Source organism: Geospiza fortis, unplaced genomic scaffold, assembly GCF_000277835.1.
Source record: "Geospiza fortis unplaced genomic scaffold, GeoFor_1.0 scaffold53, whole genome shotgun sequence".
NCBI classification, from domain to species: Eukaryota; Metazoa; Chordata; class Aves; order Passeriformes; family Thraupidae; genus Geospiza; species Geospiza fortis.
The window spans coordinates 2,466,917-2,481,739 of record NW_005054305.1 but is presented as its reverse complement, the minus strand read 5'-3'; the positions used below and the strand labels follow the sequence as shown (position 1 = coordinate 2,481,739).

The 14,823-nt window shown below is 41.9% G+C and overlaps 1 protein-coding gene across 1 annotated transcript in view; it reads left to right on the top strand.

The window, feature by feature from the left end:
* TMEM241 (transmembrane protein 241) overlaps positions 1-5,591 on the top strand; it is a 50,934-nt gene extending 45,343 nt beyond the window's left edge. Inside the window, exons 13-14 of the mRNA XM_005418285.3 lie at positions 2,011-2,075; positions 5,473-5,591. Coding sequence (XP_005418342.1) covers positions 2,011-2,075; positions 5,473-5,533 — 126 coding nt within the window. The 3' untranslated portion in view covers positions 5,534-5,591. The remainder of the gene's footprint in view (positions 1-2,010; positions 2,076-5,472) is intronic.
* The last annotated feature ends 9,232 nt before the right edge of the window (positions 5,592-14,823 follow it).

The window sequence follows — 14,823 nt, the reverse complement described above, 5'->3', positions numbered from 1 at the left end:
GTCACTGCATCTGCTGCACTCTTTGTAAGCGGAGAACCCAGCCCACTAGGACAAGATGCAAACTTATTTTAGAGTACTGGTTTTGAACTAATGGCTGTTCAGCCTCACAGGTGGTTTTTAGGTAAAGTGTATAAAAGATTCAGCTCCTAAATAGTTAACTTCTAATGTTTGGAGTAGGTGTCAGCTCTCTCTGGCTGCAAATAACTGTGAGACAGGCCACTGGATGTGCACAGTTGCAATATGATCTTGAGTTTTGAAGCATAACTCTCTTGTTTGTGACTTGTCCTCTGTCAGTCTCTTTTGAGTATGCATGTTAAGTTTTATATTTGCTTACATGTATAGATACAAAGCTTTAGGAGTGGATACATATCTTTGATTTTCCCTAGCAGTAGGAGCTCACTTTTTCTGTTGGCTTGGAGCTATACAGAATTGCCTGTGCTGTACATTTCCGTCGCTGGAAGTGTGAAAATACTGAAGTCAGGTGAAGTTTGTATCAGGAGGTGTGGCTGTGGTTGTATTGGTACCAGCAATTTGGTTGCTGAGCAGGGATGGAGTGGGCCTGTGTTCATGTTTTATCCTGCCTGGATTAAGTCCATCTCCTGCCTAATTTCCTCTGACAGGGGCTGGGGCTACAGGCACATGGAGAACAGTCAGGGTGTGAGTTATGGTAATATCTAGGAAGCAAAATGCCACCTGCACACCTGAATCTCCCTAAAGTAGAAAGCATCCCCAAAGAGGCCAGAGGAGGCATGCCTTGTGTAGTCCCTACTGAACACCTTTGCTCCTGTGGCACTGCATGGTCTCACTGCTGCATTTAGATTGTTGTCCCCTCTCCACCTAACTCATAGAGTGGGACTCCAGAGACAGGACACACAAACTTCTCTTTTCACCGGCCACTCCTGCATGGCATCCGGCCTTGATTACACTCCAGGCAGATTCAGAGCCTGCCTTTTAAAATGTGGCCATAACAATAGTAGCAGGTATTGACTAGCAGACTGTTAGTCCAAGCTCTGGTGCACGGAATCTACTCTAAAATGGCATTTCCTTCCCTACTGCACATGTAGTAATGCTTTAACAAGTAATAGATTACAAAATGAAGTTTCTGCTGTCTCCCCTGGGAGTCAACTAGGCAAACAATGATTAGGAAATCTTAGCTGATAATTGTTTAAATGTTTTGTTTCTTAATTTCATTTTTTTCCTTGGGCCATTTTTTATTAACCTAAATAGTTCCTTTCATTCCTCAACACTTGTGTTTCTCAAGTTTTTGTAAACCACTACGAAGTCTTCCTTTCCCACAGGCATTGCTTATCCTAACTGTTGACTGAAAATCAATCCCCCCATCTAATGACTCTGTCACTGTTCTTTGAACTCTTTCCATTTTACATTATCCATCTGGCAACAAAACATCCAAAACTGCATGCAGGCTGCAGATGTGGTGGCTCCGTAGCTGCTGAGGCAGGGATCTGTTACAAACCATTGTACATCAGGATTTAGCTGTTTCTGGGATCAGGGCTTGGAAAGCAGAGTCATCTGCCTCTAGTTTCTCTGCCCAGAACACCTGGGGGTAACGAGAGACTTGTAACATAAACCTACTGAAGTTGTGTTGTTTTTCTTGACTCTGTACCCTGTTAATTTTTGTTTTGTTTTTATACACCTATAAACACATTTCAAACTCTCATTCTCAGAAATGTAAGGCTTTCCAAACCTGGGAACCGACTCTCCCCAGTCTGCTGTCAACAAGTAAAAGCCAGCAGGCTCCTAGGCCAGGCCACCTGGGATATGTGACAAGGGATCCATCCCCTGCTCTGGTTCCCTGCCCTGCCTCTGCTGTGTCCTGGATTCTGTCAGAGTCAAAATCGCATTTTGATGTGTGACTATCATACTATCTTCAACTGAAAGAAGAAGATATGACTGCACACATGGAAATTGAATTTCAGCAAAAGTATTTTAGTTTTCATTTGTGATATCACAAGTTCACAAAGTGTTTTTTCCTTCTTTTCAATTTAACAGGTTATCACTGCTAGCTTATCACCATTCTTCTTTGTCATGACTGCCAATGTACTAACAATTTCTTGGTAAGTGCCTACATGAGCTTTTTGTTTAACAGTAAAGATGAATTTTCACACAGTGCTTCATGTGGAAATATTTTTAAATGTCAAGTTCTATTGCCGTCAGTGTTATTTTGCATGTAAGGAGAACCAGGTGTGCAATGATGGATGCGGTAAAGTAATAGAAAAGTGTTTCTTCTGCCTCTGTGGGAGAACATGGACATTTTAGACATTAAGCCTCACCACAATTCACTCAGCACATTTTACAGTGAGGCAAATGGATCCAATAGGCAAATAAATGACCCATTCAAAGTCATGCTGCAATTTAGTGGTGGAACTGGAAGTAAAACACAGGAGTCAAGGTTTGCTGACAGTGTATTTTTAACCAAGAGGGTGCATTCAAGTTTCCCTAACACACTGTGCACTGTGAATGCATAATATTAAGCTGGAGAAAAATAATGATAATAAACTTTTTCCAGAGCTGTATCTGGATTTTGCAATGTGTGGCCACACAGTACAAATCACTTAACCAGATTTTTTTGGGTAGCAATATAAAGGATTGTGGTACAAACTCCTTTGGTCAAAGGCAGTGGTTTTGATCTGTGGTTGTCTACCACACAGTGAAAGGGAATCACAAAGCATGGCTGATGCTCCTAAATGCTTCTGTCGTGCAAATAACTTCTCAATATGGGGTTAGGCATGTGTCTCTGAGGACAGATTTGTTAATGGAAATAAAAATCTACTTACTTTTGAAAAGCTCTAAGCTTCTTTCTTTCTACTTGATTCATGATTCATTCAGTTTGATTGCCATCCTAAAGATTCAGCTCTGCACTGAATGGAATTAGCATATCCTTTCTTCTGGTGTGATAAGAGCCTTATAGAAAGGAGAATCTCCAGTTCAGACTGGCCCCATTTACTTATGTGTTGATATGAATTCCTATCTGTATTTTAGGCACATCTAGTCTCAAATGCTAAAGTAAGTTGTGCTTTTATTTAGCTCTAGGAAATACATGCTGCCTGTGCATGTCAGAGACTTAACCAATGTCAAAGCACCTACGAAACACTTCTAGTCCAGGCCATTAACTTGCTGCTTTTCACCATGTTTTGCATGTGCTTGTGCAGGTCGTCGCACATGTGCTAGAGGCAGGCTTTGATTATACATCTGTATTCACTGACAAGTGCACTAAAAATTCATGTGTACCTTTATTAATGTGCACCTTTGTTAATGTGAGCACACAGACCCATGTACTTGCACACATGCCACCTGCCCTATATGGACTGAAACGTCTATAAGTGATGAACACATCTGTATGTTTAAAAGAAAATTTGCTTTAGCCCTTGGTACACTGTAACACTTTGATTGTCATAATTAAAAAAGAAAACAATTTCTTTTATTTATTTTTTTTATTTTAATTCTGTTAGTGCTTGTGCATTGGCAGTGCCTTGACTTAGCAGCAAAGCTCTGGAAATAGTTTGTTGGATGATAGCAGCTGCAAAGTACTCATGAGAGCATTAATCACTGAGGATTTTAGTGCTGCTCCAGTGTGGTCATGGACAATATCATATGTTAATTTTTGAGCTATGAGCAAGTGCAGTTATCTGTGACCCCACTATATACAGAAGCTGGAGGGTTTGCCATATGGGAAAATGAAGGTAAAATCAAGGGCTAGCATTTAGCTGTGTTTTTTGCTCTGCTTCATCTTGATGATATACAATGGTTTCCATTTGCCTAGTAATTTGGACTGCATGGGCATGTGGATCCCAAGACTTCACATAATTCAGAAAGGGATTCTTCTTCTCTGATGTAAGACATATGATATTAAAGAACAGCTCTGGTACAGGTGTCTTTTTACAGAACAAGGCTGGGCAGTTTATTATCTTTTGTACATAATTGCCAGTCTCATTTTTGAAATGGTATGTCAGAGACAGATTTATTTTTTAATCTCTGTTAAAAATTTAGAAAATAGCACTACTATAGAAACGGGAAAACTATTTCTAAGGTCTTCTGTATGTAGTGTTTTGGAATTTTTTTCCTTTAGGATAAAGGGTATATTATCCAACCATAGATTCCAAAGGAGTTAATGCATAGGGTGTGTTTATAACCAGAGCTGAAATAAGACATGGGGGTTAACCCTCTCCAGAAAAAGCACTCAGATGTTGTTACCAACTGCAGGTGGCCAGACTCTGTGGTTTAGACCCTTTTTGAAAAGCTTGCAGCTTTTGCAGCCTTTTGCTCCTTGTCGGTAATTCCACACCAAAGCTATTTTGTCTTCCCAGTGGACCTTCACAGACTGTCTGTAGCACCTACTTTCCAGGACTGTTTACTGTGTAATTGTAAGATATTGTGCTGTTGTTATACAATATTCTTTTCCTCTCAGGAACAAGGGCAATTATGTGGTTTTTAAAACAGCTCACCAAAGCTAAGATTTAAAGTGAATGTAATGCTATTAGACCAAGGAGCCTTCAGCTTTACATGCTTTTTTTTTCCCAAGGAAAAAAAAAAGTACCCTTAGAAATGAACTTAACAGAAGTTTGTTTTGTTTATAAAGTTCAGTAAGGAGCTTTTCTGTTTCATAAGCTAATTAAGCCATGGGGCTAAGATGAAAGGTCAGTACACTTAGCTTTTCACTGTTCTAAAAGGAGAGAAGAGTCGGCATCTTACTGTATTCCTGTCAGCTGTGAGAGATAACAGAGGAGACTTGGGGATTATTAACTATTGCTTGCATTGAGTGGGTTGATAGCATATTTAAGGGAAGGTTTTTGTAAAACCATTCATCCTGACTTGGAGCCCTGCTCCTAGGCTGACTCTTGGGGAGCAGCCTTAGTGCCATGGCTGTGCTGTGAGCAGCACAGGAAAGAGGTGCTTAGGCACAGGTGCCTTTTTGGCTGGGGCAGCTCCTTTCAGCTCACCAAAAGTGGCAAACACAGGAATTTCTACTGGCCTCACTGTGCCAAGGGGATCACCCCAGCACAAAAAGGTTTTCCCAGATTTCACCTTCTCCACAAAACCTAGGCTTCACATCTCTTCCTGATGTTGGCAAGTGGCAAGTTTTCAGGACAGAACACAAACAGAAATTGCAAGAGGGAATCAATAGGCTAATAAGGTTCAAACCTCTCAACCTCTCTTGCCTTCCTTTCCTATTCTTGCTAGTGTAGGGGTGTGCAGCTATTCTTGTAACTAGGGGCAACATTCTCCATTTAGATTCCTGTCTGTGTATTTTACTGAATAGCACCAGCCTGAAAACACAGGAAAGGTAATTTCTGATGAGATCATTTAAATAAGATATTTTCTTAGCAAGACAAATGAAAAAAATCACCTGGGTTACCGTCTCTAGGTTGTAATGTGTTTAGATAAAATAATACCTTTTTGTATTAAGTAGAAGGACTTGCATGATGCTAAATTTGTGATATACTTTGTTTTCAGCCTTGTGGTCGGTGGAGTTGGAGAAGCATTGCTTGTTTACACTGAAAGGACAGGCACATAAAGAGGAACCATATCTCACCAGTTGGAACAGAGCTGACTCGCAGCCTAGGAAAAGAAACATGAGGAAAGGGATCTATTGTTTTTTTTTTAATTAAGAAAAGAACCTATGCTATTAATAGTGCTGGTAAGGGAGCAGCATATTTGGCAGAGATGGTAAGGAGCTTTTGCCTCAAAGCACAAGACCAACTATATCAGATTGATGTGGTAAAGAAAAAACTGCACTGTATCATGCTGATGGCTCTGTGTGAGCACCACTCAGTAGCAGCTTCTAGCACAGGGAGCTAAACTCAGGAAAAGCAGCATTCCCCACTGGATGCCCCCAGTGGCTTTTTTTTTGTTTGAAGCAGACAGCAGGTCATACCAAATGATGTATAAATTGAGGATCTGGAAGGATGGATTTTGCCTCCAACTGTTCTGTAAGCAGCAAGCTGCCACACACAGGTCTCTAGTCATGTTGTCTGAACTGGCACAGGGACTGAGGCCAAAGGGCTTGTGGAGATAATCCCCTTCTGGAACTGTGGCAGTTTGACAGCCTTTCAGAAAGGGAAAATCAGCAATAAATCTCAATATCTGTAGTGATTGCTCTTTGTGAATTTTTTTCTCTCCCATTCGCTGAGATTTCTCTTGAACTCTGCCAATTTTTGTCAGCTGGAGGGGGTGGAGGGACACGTACTGTTCCCAGCAGTGGTTTGTCTCTTAAATTATTGCAAGAGGAAACAAAGAACATGAACCTTGAATGAATGTCATAAAGAGTATAAGGAAATTAATCTCAAGAGTTCTTAAAGTAATTTCACTTCTAGTTGTTTAATGGCTGTTAGAAATTAGTCTTGATATATTAGAGCCTGCAATCTATGTGAAAGTAATATTAAATGATGAGTTTATATTGTGGGAAAGGTCTACATGGTAAAAGGAACTTGATAACAAATCTTCAATGAGGAAAGAGACTTGTCTCACTTGTTGTTAGAGATGTAAAGTATAGTCCCTCAATCTAAGCTGACCAAGTTTCCTTCATGGTAAATGGAAAGAGGGTTGCCCTCACAGAGATGATCCTTCTTGAATGGATTGCTGTGTTAGGAAGTGCATATTTCTCTATAGATAGAAACTGGGTAACTAGTCTAGACAAGACACATGGTTTCTACAAGGCTACAGTTACTGGAGGCTTCAATCTAACATATTCCACCAGATGGGCTTGAAAATATGGCTACATTTTAATTTCAAATAAAACACCATAGGTTAACAAAGAAGGTAAATTTTACAAATGTTTGCAGTCAGTTTCTATGACTGGAGAATTTTAAAAAGAGATTAGTTGATTTTCAGGAAAAAAAAATTGCTGCAAAGAGAAGCCTAAAAGGTAAGTACTCTGGTCAATATTGTACCTAAGCTGATCTCAGTCTATCACAAAAGGTCTCTTCACATGGGCATGTTGTCTGTGTATGGTGGGTCCCACTCTGGCTTGAGTTCAGTGTGAGCCATTTTTTAGCCAGGTGGTAAAACTCAGGTTTGGGAAGAAAGGGGGAAGAGAGGGACAAGCATGAAAAAATAAGTGCTTGAACTTGAGCACTAGTCCAGAAACCAGCATGAGCCTCATGGGAAGTTGGGCCCATACACCCAGTGAGCCATGACAGAGCCAGCCATGGGTCCTCTTGGCATTCCAGTCTGTAAATTTATACAGTGCTGGGAGTGATGGCTGCACCATTGTGGCTTTCCCCAGACAATTCTCTCTTCCAGCCAGTTGTGCCAATGCAGTAGGATCCTTGCTGTGCCACCTTTCTGCTGACTTTGAAGTGAACAGTGACCCTAGGAGACCTCATGGAAGAGTCCCTGCGTGACTGCCGAGGTTTTGCAATCGTAGCTGGAACCCTTGCTGTGGGAAAAGCTCATCTTGTACCTCTCTTCTTGCATAACTTTCAAGGGTAGGCTGCAGTCTGGTTTTTTTTCTTCCTCTATCTTGCCTCTGCTGTTCATAGCAATGTGCAGAACACCCATCTGCTTTCTTGCTGGTGGTCTCAGTGGAAAGGCAAAGGCCAAACCAGCAGCCAGGGTTGCAATAGCACTTTGATCAGAGGGCATCTTGGCATGACTGCAGAAAGCCTGTTTGGCTGCAACAGGCGTTTCTGTTGTCTGGCCTCTGGGGGAATTCAGGGCCTGCAGATACTGCATGAGAATCCTCCTGCACAGTAAGGCAGCTGCCTTTTTATTTAACTCACACATGTTAAACAACACTGAACTGTTTAACTTCTGCTTGCATTTTTTGTGCCTTAATGCAGCCTGCTTACATTTCTGAGACTCTGCTTGAGGTAAGTAAAAAGCACAGGTTTAAACTGATTGCTACATAAGCAAATCAAAGAACTACAGTTAGCAGTGGAGTTGGGCTCCTCTGTCAAACACAACTGGTTCAGTACCCTCTGAACCCTGCAGAGCAGCATGAGGCTCATCAGTCTTGCTGAAAACTCAGATTAGGATGGAAATAGAGCTCAATGGCCTTCAAAATCCATGTTTGCATATTTGGAGTTGTCTTAAGGTGTTGAAGGCATGCCTTGGTGTCCTTCTTGCTCAGGCTGTGGCAGAGGGGGCAGCAGGGCCAGGTTCCAGTGTGGCATCTGCCTCTGGGAGAGTCCTGTGAGCCAAGGGCTGGTTCAGTGCTGCTCACAGTGAGCTGTCAAAGGGTCAGTCCTGTGGTGGGGCAGGCAGTGGTGGGGAGAGACCCCTTGGGGGACTTTGGCTCTTGGAACAAGTGGTGCCTTTCTCAACACATATGTGCTGGGCTGGGGATGCCAGCCAGGAATTGGTGACCTGCAGCAGTTGCAAAGCCCCAAGATGGCATCTCAGCTGCCAGTGCAGATCAGGTCATACAAACATAAAGGTCAGCTCTGGGAGGGCACTAAGAAGACCCTGGCTCTCCACCACTGCCCTTGGCAAGGTGTGTGTTCCCCCCAGTGGCACCCAAGGGAGCAGAGACACAGAGCTGGTTGGGCTGCGTGGTCCTCACAGCCCTGGGTGAGCAGGCAATGGCAGCAGAGGAGAAATGTGGGCAGGGCAGGCACTACTGGCTGCTTGCAGAGGTTGGGGACTGGAGGGGATGGGGTAGAGCAAACCTGGCAATTTCCTGAGAAAGTAGTGCCCTTGTCTTTCATTCAGCTCTCCACAGAAAGAGGGATGCTGCATAATAAAGAATGCACTTCAGGGTTGTTAAAGTGATCTTCAAAGCAGGAAACCTCAGAAGCTCAAGCTTAAAATGGCTCTTGCAAGACTCATGAACAGTTATGTTAAGTAATTTGAAGCAGGAACATGCAAGATTGGACCACTTATATCTAATTGACCTTTTTTGAGTCAGTCAAAAATGCAAAGCGCTGAACACAGCTCTGAGGAAGGAGGAGCTCCTTTAGGTTGCAGAGAAGCAATGACACCAATTAATGCCTGAATGCAAAGTGCTGAGTCTGTAGCTCAGCTGATACAAAACACTCCACATTGATTGATATCCAGCATTTAAGGAATTTACTGTTCTTGGGTTGTCAACACGTGAGACTAGAGAGAAAAAATAGAGTGTGCTGGTCTTTCTAAAAGGCAGCAGGAGGCTGTGCCATCATACCCTTTTCACATCTACTGTTTTGGATCAAATCACTGAGAGAGATGGTCCTGAATCATATCATACCTTTTTGATCCTAACTAGCCTACACCTATTTTCCAAGTGTCTTTTCTTTTTTTCTTACAAAGTAATTGGGCAAGGCTTTTGTTATCCACTGCAGTGGCATGACTCATGCATGTGGCTGGCCTTCATCATAGATAAGTGCTATCAAAAGAAGACTTGAAGAGTAAAGCTGCTGGATATGGACTACAAGTGGATTACAAAAATGCAGGCCACAGGGATTCTGTTTTGAAACAATCTTCTGGATCTGGCGGCTGTAACATAGCTTCCAGCAGAAAATGTTATTAAATTAATTAAATGAACCTGATACTTAACACTGAAGTGAGTCTTTTGTTGCTTATTGTTACATCGTGTTGGCAGAGAATTTATGCCAGCCTTTCAATAGAAGCTGAAAATTTGCAGAGCAAGTGATCTTAGCAAAAAACAATAGGAAAACCTTTAAAATTCTTTTTAAAAGAAGCTCTGTACCTGTTAAAATATTTGGTAAGACATAGAATTCTGATTTACCATTACTCTTTGTAACACCTATATCTGAGTTGGTGGATGAATATATATATTTTTATATATATTTATACATATGTTCATTTCCCACCCTCAAACAAGATCTAAAGAATTCAAGAAATGTGATGTCAACAAAGCACAGCTTTGAAAATGATGCTTTATTAAGTATTGTAGAAAAGTTAGTTGCTGGGAGCTGTAATGAGTGCTGAGGAAGGGTTTTCTCAATCTCCTGTAAGCTAAAGGAGATGATGGGTTGAAGAAAACTCCATGGCGAATTTGCCTTGCCCAGAGCTGAATGAACAGCTTTCAAACAGATCATCTGCTACTGTGAACCCGGCAACAGGCTCAGTGTGAAACTTTAATCCTGTTCCAGAGGATAGACACAGGGACAGGCTCATTTGGTTTGAAAAGAAGGCGTGGGTGAGGGGAAGGAGATTTGGGGCAGGACTAAAAAAAATTGAAGCTGGCATACTTTTGTACAAGGAGATAAAATAGAATGAGATTTGCTTCTGAAAATGTGTTTCTTATTCATTGGTTTGGGGGCTAGGGCCTGGGGCATTTCTTTGTGGGCTTGTTGTTTTGCTTTTTTAAAATTAGGATGTATTATAAATACATGTCTGTTTAGTCCCAAAAAGGAATTAGTGGAGCCTATGAAGGTTGTGTAACTATTTCCATATTATTTGCCTGGTTTGGAAAGCTTAACCCTTTTTTTAACTAAAGTGTCCTTGTGTAAGCCTTGATTTCTTCTGGAAAATGGACTGGTTCTTGTAATCATACTGGTAAAAAAGTTGTGCTCTCTTCTTGATCACCAAGATGGGGAATCTTCAATATCTGTGATGGGAAGGAGTCACACTACTCTTCTACCTTTTAATCATTGCCTTGGCTTCCACAGTAGGTGGGAGTAGCCAGCCAGTGTGTTAAGTTCTTGATTTGGTGGTATACAAAACCCCTTTGAAAGCCACACTGGGAGCATGATTAGGAAATGTTGTTTTTTGTTCTGTCATTAAGATTTGCAAACATATAGCCCAGGACTTGTTCAGCTGTGAACTTGCTGCCCCTATTGAGAAGGCTGTAATAGAAGAATATTGTGACATGGGTGTGTCTCTCTCTGTGCCCCTGCCAGGCAATGGTGAGATCCCATGACTGCAAACACAGATGTGGCTGTGGGAAACCCTGTGACTGTTTGAGCTTTTCTGCTTCCTGTTTGCCATCAGCAGTCCTGTACCTTTGATGACTCCTGACAAACATGGCTTTGAGAGGGAGGAAAACTTGCACATTCATAGGTGAGGCTGGTGAAGAAGCAGTTGCTCTACCCTAAGATTTCATGGATTCATGTTGGTTCAAGTACTTGAGGGCCAATACAGCTTGGGAATCAAAGGCCAGGCCCATTTTCCTGTAGGAGTTTGAACCCTGTTTACACTTAAACTTCAGATTTCTGTACCACTGCCCATGGGGAAAGCTGGTGCACCAACAAGTTTGTTTATGCTGCAGCGGCAGCAACCAGTGCCTTGTGATACTGTGTAAGAACAGCATCTGCCTGGAGCAAGCTGGCTGAATAAAACAACCAGCACAGCCCTTTTGAAACTGATAAGAAGAAGCTTGATGTTGTTTGGAGGAAATGGTTATTCAGATCGAATCTGGGTCATTAGGCAATGAAGCTGGAAAGTGGAGAGCTGGGAATGCTGTTTGCCATGCACAAGCACAGAAGAAGTATCACTGACACCAGTTAGACTAACAAGAGGGCTGGAGTTTCTGCTAAAAGGACTGTGTTTCAGGCATGAAGCTGTTGTTAAGCAGAAAGGTTTTGGAGATTTGCAGATGCCCACTGTAAGGACTATGTGGCTGTAATTAGCAGTCACATGGCAAAAGCAGAAGACACTCATTGACTGGGGTGGGAAACACCTCGAGGCAAATATTTCTCAGACCTTCCTTTGAAAGCTGTGGAGACCAAGCTAGTCTGGCTAATCATCCCCTCTAGCCTCTAGCCCTGGCTAGAGACAGAAACCAAAAGGGATTTTTGCTGTTTCTCTGTCACATACCTTCTGGGACTCCAAGGGATGAGCTTGGCCTCAAACATGGAAAACATTTCTTAAGGAGTCACTTCTCCCTTTCTGATCACCTAGAAACTGGTCTGTTCTTTGCCTTCTCAGGGAAGAGCTCTGTGTGCCAGTTGCCATCACAAGTTAGCAAATTAAGTTCTTTCAGATTTGGGCAGACAGGAGAAATTTTAATTGAGACCCTTCATGCCCATAAGTCTGCAACCCTGTGGGCAGTCCAATGCCTGGAAAAAGATTATCAGCATGTTGCAAAGGATGCTCAGCATGCTCAGCCCTTACAGTGAGTTTCTCAATTTAAGCTGAATGACAGAAATGACAACCCCATTTCGGTGTCAGTGGGGATCAAGCTGGAGGTTCTGCTATTATGTGACTCTGCAGGCATTGCCCTGGATCTCACCTGCCAGCATTTGAACGATCCCGTCTGCTTGTGCAGGAAGCTTCAGCAGTTAGTAGAGAACATCCCCATAGTTGCAGTGTAAGAGACACAATAAATTTTAGCAGGCAGAAGCAAACAGCTTCCAAGTTTTTCTCTTCTCCATTCTGCTGTTGGCTGACTCCCTGCCAAAGCCTGAGATCTGCAAATCACTCCCATAATGGCCACTCAGAAAACATAGTTGAACTTTCTTTCAAACATTATGTGCCTTTTGGGTGAAGTTAATTGTTTTCCCTCATTTGGTGTCTCCAGTTATGGTCAAAGAATTATGATGTAGGATAGACACAGAAGCTAAAAATTTCAGCAAGGCAGCTTTTATTTCTTTATTATAGTTGTCTGTTCATATTGTCTTCAGCATGGGTGCTCCTTGGTCTTATTATTGATGATGAATAAGAACAGACTGTGCAGAGATTAACACAGATGGTTGTAGCCTCAAGACTTGATGAGCTGTTACCAAAGAAAATAAATCTCTACTTTGAAGGAGACCCTTACACAACAGAATTTCATGTGGTTCAGCTGTATTCAAAGGGGAATATTAAAATTGCTGAGCAAAGAATTGAATGGCTCCTGTTGTGAATAGCCGTCTGTATGGGTAAGTTGCTTACCGCAGTCTCTCAGATGGAAAAAACTCAACTATAGTGTTTTCTTTTGGGTTAAAACAAACAAACAAACCCATAAAACAAACCCTCTGTGATTCAGAAATGTTTGGAGAGAAGCAGTGTAGCTCACCAGAGCAAATGCTGAATTGCAAAGGCAGCGCCACTGAAAATTTTACCAGAGGAACCCTTAACCTCCTGCTACAGAAATAAGTGAAAAAGCTATAGGGTAACTTCCCCTTTCTCTTCAAAATCCCTCTTAAATTTTTTACTCTTCTTGTTTCTGAAAATGTGACACAAAGGCACCATTCTGGTTCAAACCCCTCTTTGAAACCATAGAAAATCAGTTTTAAAGGAGTATATGCAGTGGAAAACAGCTGAGGTGGCTGCGTAACCTCTTGCTGCCAATATCTGGGGCTCCAACAGATCGTGGGAAATCAGGGAGGGTTTTTTAGACTGAAGGTAACTTGGGTCTAGTACCGTGTTCTGCACCATAAGCTAATAAGCCAAATCTTTTAAACTGATGCAAATCAAATCTTCTGTGTCAATCATGTTCCTCTCTCCCCTTTGTATGGGCTTCAGGCTAGATACAGCTCCTGTAAACAGATGGCTGGGCTGATGGGAATGTCTTAGGCTGTGGCTTCAGCTAGCATGAGGAAAAGAATGGAATATTGTGTTGCACCACCTCCCAGTCCTTGCAATCATTTCATCCAAAAGTAAAGACTGGAAAGGTTTTGCAAGTGTTTGTGCTTCTCAGGGAAAGGAAAGAATGGAACATGCGCTTAACCATGTTGGTCTCTCTGAGAGACTTCATGAACTCACTTCATGACAAATTCTTTCATGGTCTGGAGATTTGGCTGTCTTGCCTTAATAGGAAGGTACCAAGTAGCCCAAAATATTTTTGACCACTCCAAAAATACGTTCCTGCTATAGAATTCTATCATAATTTTCCATGTAACAGTTTAAAAACAAACAATAAAGCAAGACCATGGCATGAGATTACTGCAAGAGCATTCTTTAAGGTTTTGGTGTTTTTTTGGGGGGGGGGGGGAGGGTGGTTGTAAAATGCATTAAATTTCCATTTAATCATGCTGGTTTCATCTTCTCCTGTATTCTATGGTAGTTTTATGTAAGTAGCCATAATTACAGCAATACTTTATTGCTACACTGTTAACTGCAAAAAAATAAAAAAACCCATCTTATGAGGACAGTATTGTTATTATATCAATCAGTGGGTTTTAAAGCTGCAATTCTGCTTGGTTTTACAGCTTTTAATGTATTTATTTTCCCCCTAGGAATCCCATTGCTAGGCTCTAAGCTTGGTTAGGATTTGAAAAGTCTCTTCACTGATTCGCTGTCTTCTGCTCCAAGGACAGCAGCAACCCAGGCATAGATTGTTTTCCATGTGCCTTGAGGGGCTTCCTCAATGTCTGATCAGGTTTTCAGTAAAGGTGACTTCTCTAAGCTCTTTATTCTAATGAAACTGCAGAATGACTTCTTCAAGATTCCTACCACTTTCTCAAATCAGATAGGTGTCATCAGATATGTCTCACATCTTTAAGAGATTAATAACTTGGATGGTTAGCAAATGTAACATCACAGTGATAGTGGTTCTATCCTATGTGTTCAGTTTTGCAAAATGTTTGAACTTCCTGCTGGTGACGAATATTCTAATTCCATAGCCCTGTGGCCTTGCAGACGTTCGTGCTCCCCTCCTTGTGACCCAAGGATCTGCTTTGGGTCACAGATTGCCATTTCTTTAATATCTGTCTGCAATTATTGTGCTGCCACCATCAATTAAATTCTCCAGATATTTTTCTTCCTGCTCTCCTGCAGCTTTAATCTGAAACTTTCCATTTTCCTGTCCATGGACACCATCACAGCCTGAACAGGGTCCAATTTTCCATTAATGGACACAGCAGGCTTTTAAAATAAATCAGACGAAGGGTGGAGTCTGCAGCTCCAGATGCACCATGTGACAGTCAGCCAGACCCAACTCCCAGCACTGCATCAGCTTCTTTCTGTTTATCTTTGTGCTTACTGAAATAATAAAAGGTG